This window comes from Hevea brasiliensis, chromosome 15 (genome assembly GCF_030052815.1).
Source record: "Hevea brasiliensis isolate MT/VB/25A 57/8 chromosome 15, ASM3005281v1, whole genome shotgun sequence".
Classification (NCBI taxonomy): Eukaryota; Viridiplantae; Streptophyta; class Magnoliopsida; order Malpighiales; family Euphorbiaceae; genus Hevea; species Hevea brasiliensis.
In genome coordinates this window covers 62655392-62667474 of record NC_079507.1, presented here as the reverse complement: position 1 = coordinate 62667474, position 12083 = coordinate 62655392, and the positions used below count along the sequence as shown (strand labels likewise).

Genomic DNA, 12083 nt, shown 5'->3' with positions numbered 1-12083 from the left:
GTTCGGTTTTTACATTTTAAGAATTTCGGTTATTTCGGTTCGATTTTGGAGAAAAAAAAAATCGTTTGAACTGAACCTGTAACACCCTAGGCAAATCCCACATCGGCAAAACACGGGAGAGATGCTGGGTTTATAAGTTGGTGGTTCGTAATCCCTAGTGACGCGTTTTAAAACCATGAGGGCTTCGGCCCAGAGTGGACAATATCACTAGTGAGCCAGGCCATTACAATTTGGTATCAGAGTCGCTCCGCGTGCAACCTTGAACGATGGTGGGGTAAACCTCAGCGAGGGCGCTGTGTCCATAAGGGGGGTGGATTGTAACACCTAGGCAAATCCCACATAGGCAAAACACGGGAGAGATGCTGGGTTTATAAGTTGGTGGTTCGTAATCCCTAGTGACGCGTTTTAAAACCGTGAGGGCTTCGGCCCAGAGCAGACAATATCACTAGTGGGCCGGGCCATTACAGAACCGAACCGAATTGCTTTATTGATTTTAAAATTGATTTATTTTTATAGGTAATTTATGAATTATATGGAATTTTATATATAAAAATTATTTAATTTCATTGATCAATGGTTATTAGGCTCAAATCAAGGTCAAAATTAGACCAAATAACTTGAAAATCAAGTCTAAATTAAAAAACCATCAAAACTCGAAAACCGATTGGTTCAAATCGAACTGAACTAAAATAGAGTGGTTTGGTTCGATTTGGTTTTTCATTCATTTCGATTCAGTTCGGTTTCTAAAATATAGTAATTCGGTTGGTTTGGTTTTGATGATTCGGTTCAGTTCAGTTCAGTTTAAACCGAATGATTAGCCCTACTTGTCTAAGCTTTCAATCTATTTTGTTGTGGGGCATCTTTAACTTTATTCCAATCAGGATGAGGCTTCATGGAAAAAGAAAATTACAATTATTTTTTTTTCTTTCGTTGTATTCCAAATGCAAAGGATAAATATCAATAGTTTTTTAGTGTTAGAATCATAGAGGAGAAAATATTCAATTTATAAGAGAGAATGCTAGTTAAAAAAAAAAAAATTGGACACAAGATATTTTCCATGAAAGATCCCATGCCTCATTTTGAAGATAAAAGGAAGTTAAATTATACTTCACGATAAAATCTTCATAAGCTGTTCGGATTGGATATATGGACATAAAATCGTCACAAGCTTTTCATCTTGGCAACGTCTTAGTTAAGAAAAGGTTGTATAGCTACAAGTGGCAATTTTGAATAGTGGATGGACACTTATCACTTCTCTCTTATATAGATTTATACTTTTTCTTTTTTGCTGTATTGTCTTTCTACAGTGGAATTTCATGTGCATCTGGTGTGTTTTGGATGGGTGTTGCCTTGACACTTCTAAATGAAATTTGTTCCCAAAGCAAAGCATGTGCTATTTTGTCAAATCTAAATTTTGCTATTTACTTTTTAGCAATTCAGTTTTCCTCTACATTTAGATGATGCCTGCCATTTCCTTTGCCGTTGCAGAGAAATGGAGTTGCTTTTGATGCCAAAAAATTCTGGAAATCTGCCCTTGGTACAGTGGCCTCTTTTTCTTCTTGCCAGCAAGGTTTGTAATATCTGCAAATCATTGTCTCCAACAATATTTCATAATGTAAGCTTGGACTTATTTATTTTATATATATATTATGTAGATATTTTTGGCTAAGGATATTGCTGTAGAGATTACTCAGAGCAGAGAGTCACAAGATGAACTGTGGGAAAGGATTTCTAGGGATGACTATATGAAGTATGCGGTTGAAGAATCATACCATGCTCTTGAATTTATTCTAACAGAAATATTGGAAGGTGAAGGCAAGATGTGGTAGGTTTCCATAAAGTATGGAGATATTGTGAATTATCTCACATGTACATTTTGTTTGTATTACAAATTTTATTCATAGAAATAATGAGAAAAACAATTTGCATTCTTCTTATGCCTCCACCTCAGGGTTGAAAGGGTTTATGGAGACATTCAAGCAAGTATTGAAAAGAGGAGTATTCAAGATGATTTTCAGCTAAATAAACTGCACCTAGTTATTTCTCGAGTAACCGCATTAATGGGAATTCTGGTATGTCTTGGTTCTACTTTTGGTTTTTATTGAAGGTTACAACGGAAATTCCTTTTTCTATCGTTAAATGTATCTGTCTTCTCAGTAAGCAAGCAAATTTGTTGAAGAGGGGGGGTGCAAAGTACGCAAGGCACATGCAATGGTGTTCACGAAATTAAAGAAAAGGAAACAAATTAAAAATAATTGGTCAACAAAATCTATTAGTGAAAAGAAAAAGAAAAAAAGCTTAGTATCCATTTGCTATTACTTCCCTTTCTCATTTTGTTCTTTTTCTAAGCCTCCTACTTTTTCATGGGTGTTGGTTAGTTCCTCCATGTCGCTGATGCAAACACTCTGTTCTGGTTGAGAATTGGTTCATACTTTGTTTAATTGCCATCTCTAGTGTGAAGTATAATATTGTGATCCCACTGGATTGGTATTTTGGATTTTATAATGAGAATGGAAGCATCGCTACATGGTGTGTACTTGTATATTTTGAAACATTTGAGCCTGAAACTTAGCAAGGACGGCCCCATTGTGCAAACCTGAATTCAAGCACGGTAAATGATATTTGAAGGTGCACATTGTAAGTAAAATTTATAACTCATTTGGTGGATGGTTTGTTGTTTTGGTTAATATTTGAAATGCTATCACTGGAGTGTCTTTTATATTGGTCCTTGATAGTTGTCAAAATATTATGATTCTTGAATGTTCTTGATCTGTTTGGAGATTGGACCAGTGTTAGGCATCACGTGCTTTGGACCTCTATTTCAGTGCTAAATATATTTGTGGTTCTTAATAATCCGTACTGATAAGTTTGTAATATCAGTTAGTTTGCGCCTGTCCTAAACCTTGATGAATGAACTGTGTCCATTGAAATATTTGCAAACATATACTGCTAGAAGCAACAAGAAATAATGGGATTGTAAAATTTAAGTTTAGGTTGGAATACACTGCAATTTTTTGCCCCATACTTATACTGAACCTATAATCTACGGGGACTGTAATGCTGGTTTAGAACAGGATAACAATAGCCTGGATAATTGCTTCATAACAATTAATTAGCTGTTGTACTGCTGGTTTAGAACTTGAATCTCAAACGCATATCTAAATCCATAATTATTCATTCTAACCTGGTGAAACTCCCCTTGCATTCCCACCACATACATCCACCAAGAATCCTTTGATTTTTGTCATAATATATAGTTTAGTCCCTATCGCTTCAAAATTACTAATTTTAGTTGATGTTTATGAGAGATGGGGTACTTAAATCCATCTGTTAAGATTTTATTGGTTCAAAGGCTTATTTAGTCAAATATTAGGTGCCTGAATTATTGAATTAAATGGCAAAGTTTATTTAAACAATTTGCAGCCAGACCTCTTCTACCTTTAACTATATAGTCTTTCTTGTCAAATGTTGTCTTATTATCCTTAACTAGATGCAAAGATGGAAAACCGACTTGAACCCATTATTGTGTCAATTCCATGCCATTCTATTCATGAATTACTGTGGTATCCTTATACTATTAATGAATTCTTTTCTTGTATCGTCAAGTTTTGATGGGTCCCCTTATTTTGCTCACATCACCGAGAATTGGGCACCAAATGTTAACCTTTAGAGCATCCAGTGACTAGTTAACCAATCCATTTTGCCATTTCAGTTTAAGAGAGGGAAAGCTTTCAAAAAAAAAAAAAATAATAAAAAGAAGTGAGGGCTGGCCTAGAAAACTGTAGATTCCAAGATAATACCTTTCAATGAGACCAGGGAGTGGAGAATGGTTAAACCAAGAATATTGGAAATGTGAAATAGAATGAAGTATGATAAAACATCAAAACTATTAAAATGTTCAATAAATCCAAAATAAAGTGACTGCATGACCAAATTAGTTATATTTTTTTGTGTAGCAGTAAAACCATCATGCATAATTTTGCTTCTCTTCCATTTCGCAAAGGGAAAAAAAAAATAAAAAATCAAACACTTGCCCCATTATGCAATTTATTTAGTTAAAAATGCAGAAACTTCTGACAGTTACTTCTTTCCATTGTGTTTCAATTGTCTTATCTTCAGAAAGGATCTGAGACACCAGAACTGCAAAAAGGTGCAATTAAAGCTGTTCAAGATCTTTATGATGTTGTGCGATCTGATTTCCTTTCTGTCATCATGAGGTCTGCTAAATTTTCTTGTGCTTGCTTCTGAGTTTGACCACTTTGTTACATTTTCTGCTCAAATATTTCATTTAAAATTAATGCAGGGAGCACTGTGAGACGTGGAATGTACTGTCCGAAGCATGGTCTCAAGGCCGTTTGTTTACAGACTTGAAGTGGCCTAGAAACAATGAATTGGTTTGTTATTGCTGAATTTTCTATTTTTCAGTCTTAGTAATGGTAACTTATTTTCTCACTTCTATGAGAGACCTACTAAGTTCCGAAGATGTGCAGAAAACACAGATCAGAAGATTGCATGCACTTTTAACCATCAAAGAATCTGCTTCAAATATTCCCAAAAATATTGAAGCGAGACGTAGGCTAGAATTCTTTACAAATTCCCTTTTTATGGGTATGCCTGAGGCAAAGCCAGTCCGTGAAATGCTGTCTTTCAGGTTAATACATTTTTTTAGTGGATTTGATTGTTTGCTGAGACTTCAGTCTCAGCAAGTGGAAATATGCAATGTGTTTAGTTTTCTCATCCATTTCTATTTGGATTTTCAGTGTGTTTACTCCTTACTATTCGGAGATTGTTCTTTATAGCATGGCTGAACTTCAAAAGAAAAATGAGGATGGAATATCAATTTTGTTTTACCTCCAGAAAATATTTCCAGGTACTTTGTGGCTGGTCTTTTGTGTATGCTTTGATCTGTGTTTAATGGTGCAGTTTATTGGATTTTTATGGATCTTGTGTCAATTTTTTGCTATAATTATGTGTTTTCTCACATGATAATTATGATTACTCATCCTTAGCTTGGAAGGTTATTGAGAAAGTTGCCTAGCTTGCACTGATGATTTCTTTATCTCTTGTTTCTTTCTTTATCATCTGCAATCCTGATCTGAGCTGTGGTTGGTTGGTACATTTGTGTAATTATCTTTGGACCATAGACGGTATTTCTTGTAAATTGTTTTTCCACTTTCATAAAATTGGTGATTTCAACTTGACTTTTATTGTGGTTTTCCATCTTTGTTGTAATTATTGTTAGCATTGGGATTGACGTTAAGCTTTACAATCTTTATGATATTTATGGCTTTACAATTTTTGTTTCTTTATGTATATAGTCACTCACTACCATATAACATTTACTCAACACAACCCGACTAAGCATTAATGCCACGGTAGCTGTTTATATAAATTTCTCCATATTTTTAAAGGTAGTAGTAAAGTTAGTAAGAAGTTCCTATGTCATTTTGAAAACCTATCAGTTTTAATAACTGCAAATTAAAATTAAAGAGGGGGGCATAATTCTTGTCTCCATAAATTTGATTGTCATTTTTATATGTACAATTCTTAGCCATTTGACATTGTAACGTGAATTTTGTATCTTCTTCTACCTGCTTGTGGTCTGAACATAATTTGGATTCTACTTCAGATGAGTGGAAGAACTTTCTTGCTCGAATTGGCCGTGATGAAAATGCTATGGACACAGAACTCTTTGATAGTCCTAGTGATATCCTTGAACTTCGGTTTTGGGCCTCTTACAGGGGACAAACGCTAGCCAGAACAGGTAAATGGTCTCTCTCTCTCTCTCTTTCTTAAGCATATTAATGGGAAGGTGATTCATCCCTCTCCTTTTTTTTTTTAACCCATTTTTAGGATTGCAATTTTTTTTACCCATTCAAATACTTTATTTCATATTATTATTATTTTGTGGATGGAATGAACTATTGGTTGTTTCCAATTTTATTATATTTTAAAATTAGTTTTATACATGTTCTATGGTCATCAGTTCCAAATTCTTGTGTTTTCCGGTATTCCATTCTTCTATTCTTATTGTTATTCTTCAACAACTTTTCTAGAGGAGTCTAATGTCATCATTATTGAGGTATTGCTGCTTCTTTAGTCTTTACGCCTACATGCCTGCTGTTTTCAGGCTGCTGTTTGTAGGTTGGCAAATTTTATACTGCTATCTACAAGCATATATATATATATATATATATATATATATATATATATATATATATATATATATATATATATATATATATATATATATATTAATTTGTAATTTCCTTTTCTTGTAATTAATCTCCATTTTAGCAAGTCTTACACTTGTAGGAAATATACATGTGACAGCCATTACTTATTTGAATGTCTATGTAATTGAGTTTTCTGGTTTCTTTAGATACTCTAATCTTGTTTAATTGGGGTTTGATATGGACCGAATGTTGAAGGAATACTACGAATTTTGTTGCCCTCACTTTAACTGATTTGGTCATTGTTTCCATTGGGTTACATGAAAAAAGTATAGCTTGCAAGATGATCATCTTGAATTCGCCTGGGTTTCTTTCAGAGTGATTTTTTTAGATTTCCATTGATGTTTAACTGTTCAAATTCTTGTATGTTTATATGAAGTGTTGGATATTTTTCTAATTATTGCTTTATGTTTCCAGTTCGTGGAATGATGTACTATAGAAAAGCTCTTATGCTTCAAAGCTACTTGGAAAGAGCAACCGCTGGGGGTTAGGACTTTATTTGTTTATCTTTATCTCTCTTTCCAATGGGTTTTCTGTGATCTTACTAGCATACCTGCCAATATCAGATATGGAATCTGCAATTTCAAGTAATGATGCAACTGATACTGGAGGTTTTGACTTGTCTCCTGAGGCACGAGCTCAGGCTGATCTGAAGTTTACATATGTGGTTACATGTCAAATATATGGAAAACAGAAAGAGGACCAAAAACCTGAGGCAGCTGATATTGCATTACTCATGCAAAGGTGAGTTATACCAACCAAACCAAACAACACCACCCCCAACCCCCCACCGCCCCTCTCCCTTCTTCCCCCCCCCCCCTCCCCCCAACCCGCGCGTCCCCTCCTCTCTTTCCTCCTCTTCCCTCTTCCTTCACTTTTCGCCCTTTTTGGAGGGGGAAAAATACGTTTCTATTGAATTTTCTAACTCCTGGCCTGGATATTCCAGAATTCTTTGTAGTTAAATATTTTGTTATGCTGCATACTAAATATTGATTCATTCATTTATATTGTCAGAAATGAAGCTCTTCGTGTTGCTTTTATTGATGAAGTTGAAACTCTGAAGGATGGTAAAGTACAGAGAGAATTCTACTCAAAGCTTGTGAAGGCTGATATCAATGGAAAAGACAAGGTCATTTCTTTTATATTTTTGGAAAAAAATATTTTTCAGTTAATGATTGAAAGTAACCGGAGGAGATTTAGGATTCATCTGCAGTTATTTGTTGGGGAGAGATGCATTATTGTTTTACTGGAATGTTTCAAGTGTTAAAATAGTTTAGAAATGTTGAAAATGTGGAAGTGTCTATGCTTTACAGCTAAACATCTTTAGGCATCATGGCTTAAGGTTGAATTGAAAACTAGATCTAAAATCAGAGTTGCTGGTAATGTTTAACTTTATTGATTAACCAACTTGAAAGCACTACATTTATGAATAATTGTAAACTGCCAGTGCTTCAGCTTGTAGTCCTTAATGAAATTTGGAGTCCAAAACATAAAACTAATGGTGACTTTTGACTATTCCGGAGAACCTGGAATTGGAACTATTAAAAAATAGTCCTGATGCCTAAAAGTTATAAATTTTTGTAACAACAGCTAATATTTGAATAAACATGAAAAATAGGACTTGTTAAGGACTATTGTTCTAAGAGAGACAGGTTTTTTTAAACTCCTCTTCTTTAGCTTGATATAGTCTGCATCAATAACTGACCATACTACTTAAATTGTGGGACAATGTTCGTCCACTTCAAGAAATGAAAGGCTAATTTTGAAGGTAAAGCACAACAACAGTTTGTTTTGCATTCAATTATGACCATGCTGCATCCTTGGCCATAAACTATGTAGAAAGTGGAAACTTCTCAACGTAAAGTATTCTTCCTTTTTGCTGTTGTTCCTACTAAATTAATAAAGATGACATAAACCTTCTTTGAGTTTTAAAAATGTTCTGTATATTTTACATTTGGGTTCTTGACTAAAAAAATTGCAAACCTTTTGTCAAATTTGAAATTATGGCTGATCTTCTTAAAGTTGTTAGTTATATACATAAACTTTCACATTGTTCAATTGTATCCAAACCTATTTTAGTATCTAACTATATAATATGGTTTATTTGTATAAGATATTCAAAAATTAATGGTGATATTTTAAATTATTCATTATCGTTTATCACCCGGAAATATAGATAAAAAGGAAAATCTGAATTTTGTTCACTGCTTTATCTCTCTTTACTCCTCCCTGTAAATATACTTATGTGAAATCTTTGTCAATATATGGGACGTAAGCAATTTTGGAGTATTGGTGCATTCTCCTTGAATTTTGGCTACAATGAACATCATGAAGTTTGTGTATATAATTGACAAAATTGAAGGGATTGGCCATAATTGTTGGTCTATCCAAAGGTTTGCGTTTTTCTGGGTCATAAACCCTTTACTCTAGGTATATATAATGTCAAAATAGTTTTGAATTTCTGTTGAACCATTCATATATTTAGACTTCATTTGCAAGAAGACTTAGCAAGATGTTCCCTCTAGGCGTTTGTTTGGTAGTATTATCGTAAAACCGCATTTTGCAAGTTGAATTCATTTGCAACCTCGTGAAATAGCATACATATGCATTTATATTACTGTTGCTAAATATGTGCCACGGCAAAGATGGTAGATCATAGAGGATTAGATTTTGACTTGGAAATTGCTGAAACTAACCTTGTAAGACATGGCCCCTAGATTAAAGTGCATGTCAACGGAGTTGACGTTTAAGTGAAATCAGCACTTTTGTCCTATAATTAATATAATTTCGAAAGATTTAAAATCCTTGAATATTGATGCAGAACTAGTCTTGAGCAAAACTGAATGGCAAAAAAGAATACATATAGCCGATCCCAACTAGTTTGGCATTAAGGCTTAGTTATTATTGTGTTGTCCTTTTTCTTCCATTCAAATGTTTTGCTAAATTTTTACTTATAGAAAAATCAAAATTTTCAAGTAATTGTTGTGTGACAACTTTTTTTTTTTTGGTTTAATCCTTTGGCGTATTAGTTTTAGTTGGCTACTGCTTTGGGAATAGTTAATATTTTTACTGTTAAATAGTTAATATATTTTACCTTTTGGAAATTTGGAAATTTGTGCATCTTTTATTATTTGTTTTATATTTTTTTGTTAATTTTGCAGGAAATTTACTCCATAAAGTTGCCTGGAAATCCAAAACTTGGAGAAGGAAAACCTGAGAATCAAAACCATGCAATTGTATTTACTCGTGGAAATGCGGTTCAGACAATTGATATGAATCAGGTAAATGATTGCTCCTTTTAGCCCATTAACATGATTTTCTTAGGTCTTTATGTCTTGCACATAAGCTAAGAATCTCATTCAATCTCTTTTGTTGTTGAAACGGGAAATACTTTTGAAGGAATGAAATGACACAAGCAAAAGAGATTGTTGTTGAAATAGAGGGACTCCCACTAACATTTTTATCTCATAAAAGACACTGTTTTGTCTTATTTCATGCTGGAGCATCTACATCATATGTGCCCTTGTGCCTGGTTTTGATGTGGATGAAATAAGTGAAGAATTTTTGAATAAGTAGGAGAAACAACAAGGGAAGGAAGAGTACGGGTCTTAAGGCTGGGGAAAACAGAGCATTCCAGCAGAATGCAGCTCTGAAAGCAGGGGAAAACAGAGCATCCACCTTTTTTTTTTTTAATTTCAGCTACCAACAGTCCTAATTCATATAGCACTTCTTGTTTTAGACTCCAGCAGCCACAGGGATGGTTTTATACTATCTAAGGGACTTTCCAACTTCATTTAGGAGTTGATTTTGTTTTCCTATTCTTAATAGGACTAGTTTTTATCCTATTTTACCTAGGTTTTATGCTGTAATTAGGTTCCTAATCTTTGAGTTATATTCCTATTATGTTTAGGGTTTTAAAGACTCTATAAACACCCCAGCTTTTTTATTTATTTCAGTACAGATTTTTATTAATAAAATTACAACAGTAAATATTCTCTAAAATTCTCTCTCTTGCATGTGGAGTGAGTGTTTTCTTCTAAGCCATGCTGTGTCAAGTTTTTTAGTGATATAATATTCAACAACTTACCGAACTGATGTAGAGCAGGTCTTAAGTCTGCCCTTGTGTGCTTGTTGTGTCTTGAGGAGTTGAAATCAGGATTTTAGGGTTGAACTTAGTAGAATTGGGCTTAGGTTTGTGAGTTGAATTGGGGTTGGATTTATGGACTTTCAGAGAAAAGTGGTGGTGGTGTTTAGGTGTCTGAAATTGTAATACAAAGTTCTAGTCACAACAGAATTCAAAAAGGTGGAAGGGAAGATGTAATGGTAGATTATAAAGGTACTTTTAGAGAGTCGAGACTACTTTTCCTTGTTCAACAATGATGATTGCTTCTAATTAGGATAATTTTGATAGTGACTTGTGTTGAGATTATAAATCCCACATCAAGAAAGTATAAATATAAAAGGGTAAATATAAGCGGTTAGATTGCAACATTGATTATGCTAGTCATTTTGATGCGTAAAGTAATCTAATAACTTATATAAGGCCGAATTAAAACAAATTAATACGTAATTTGATCAACACTCTCGAAATTTAACATCAATAATTGGAAGCAAATAAGTGACTAAATAAGATTATATCTAATGAACATTTAACTCAACTCAATTTAACTAAGCCTTTATCCCAAAAATTTGGGGTCGGCTTTATGAATTCTCTTTTTCCACTCTAAACGATTTTGGGTTAAATCCTTAGAAATGTGTAATGCTTCTAGGTCATGTTGTACTACTCTCTTTCAAGTCAGTTTAGATTTACCTCTTCTTTTCTTTCTATGCTCTAACCTAATGTGCTCTACTTATCTAACTGGAGCTTCCGTATGTCTACACTTCACAGGACTAAACCATCTCAATCTCCCTTCTCTCAACTTATACTCAATTGGCACAACTCCTACCTTTTCTCTAATAATCTCATTATGGACTTTATCTAGTCTAGTATGGCCACTCATCCACCTTAACATTCTCATCTCCGCAATTTTTATCTTAGACACATACGACTCCTTCAGTGTTCAACATTCACTACCATATAATATGGCCGGTCGTATGGCTGTGCGGTAAAATTTTCCTTCCAACTCATTGGGAATCTTGCGATCACATAAAACTCCTTCAATCATCCGGCTTTAATCCTATGGCTAACATCCTCCTCACATCCCCCATCTACTTGAAGGGTTGAGCCGAGATATTTAAAGTGATTACTTTGGAGTAGTACCACTCCATCCAAACTAACTCCTTCTCTATCAGCAGTTCGGCGTTTACTGAACTTGTAATGCATGTATTCTGTCTTCGTTCTACTTAACTTAAAGTCCTTTGACTCTAAAGTACTTCTCTAAAGCTCTAGCTTTCTATTAACTCTTTTTCGCGTCTCATCTATCAGAACTATATCATCCGCAAACATCATGCACCAAGGGATACTCTCTTGTAGATGTTTCGTCAATTCATCTAAAAGTAATGTAAAAAGGTAAGGGCTTACAGATGAACCTTAGTGTAATCCAACTGAGATAGGAAAATCTCGTGTCCCCTCCCACTGTGCACACAATAGTAGTTGCTCCTTCATACATATCTTTTAACACTTGTATGTACCTAATAGATACCCTCTTTTGTTCTAACACTCTCCATAAGATATCTCTTGGAACATTATGATAAGCCTTCTTCAAATCGATAAAAACCATGTGTAGATCTTTCTTCACATCTCTATATTTCTCCATCAAGTTTCTAATGAGAAAGATCGCTTTCATAGTTGAACGACCGAGCATGAAGTCAAATTGATCGGGAGAGATAGAAGTGTCATGACATAGTCGA

The 12083-nt window shown here is 34.2% G+C and overlaps 1 protein-coding gene across 1 annotated transcript in view; it reads left to right on the top strand.

Annotated features, from left to right (window-relative positions):
* The window catches only part of LOC110638296 (callose synthase 9), a 61850-nt gene that overhangs the window by 37720 nt on the left and 12047 nt on the right, over positions 1-12083 (top strand). The window contains exons 26-37 of the mRNA XM_021788807.2: positions 1489-1570; positions 1656-1825; positions 1952-2072; positions 4120-4217; positions 4304-4394; positions 4491-4651; positions 4761-4870; positions 5630-5764; positions 6651-6719; positions 6800-6977; positions 7248-7362; positions 9395-9514. Coding sequence (XP_021644499.1) covers positions 1489-1570; positions 1656-1825; positions 1952-2072; positions 4120-4217; positions 4304-4394; positions 4491-4651; positions 4761-4870; positions 5630-5764; positions 6651-6719; positions 6800-6977; positions 7248-7362; positions 9395-9514 — 1450 coding nt within the window. The remainder of the gene's footprint in view (positions 1-1488; positions 1571-1655; positions 1826-1951; positions 2073-4119; positions 4218-4303; positions 4395-4490; positions 4652-4760; positions 4871-5629; positions 5765-6650; positions 6720-6799; positions 6978-7247; positions 7363-9394; positions 9515-12083) is intronic.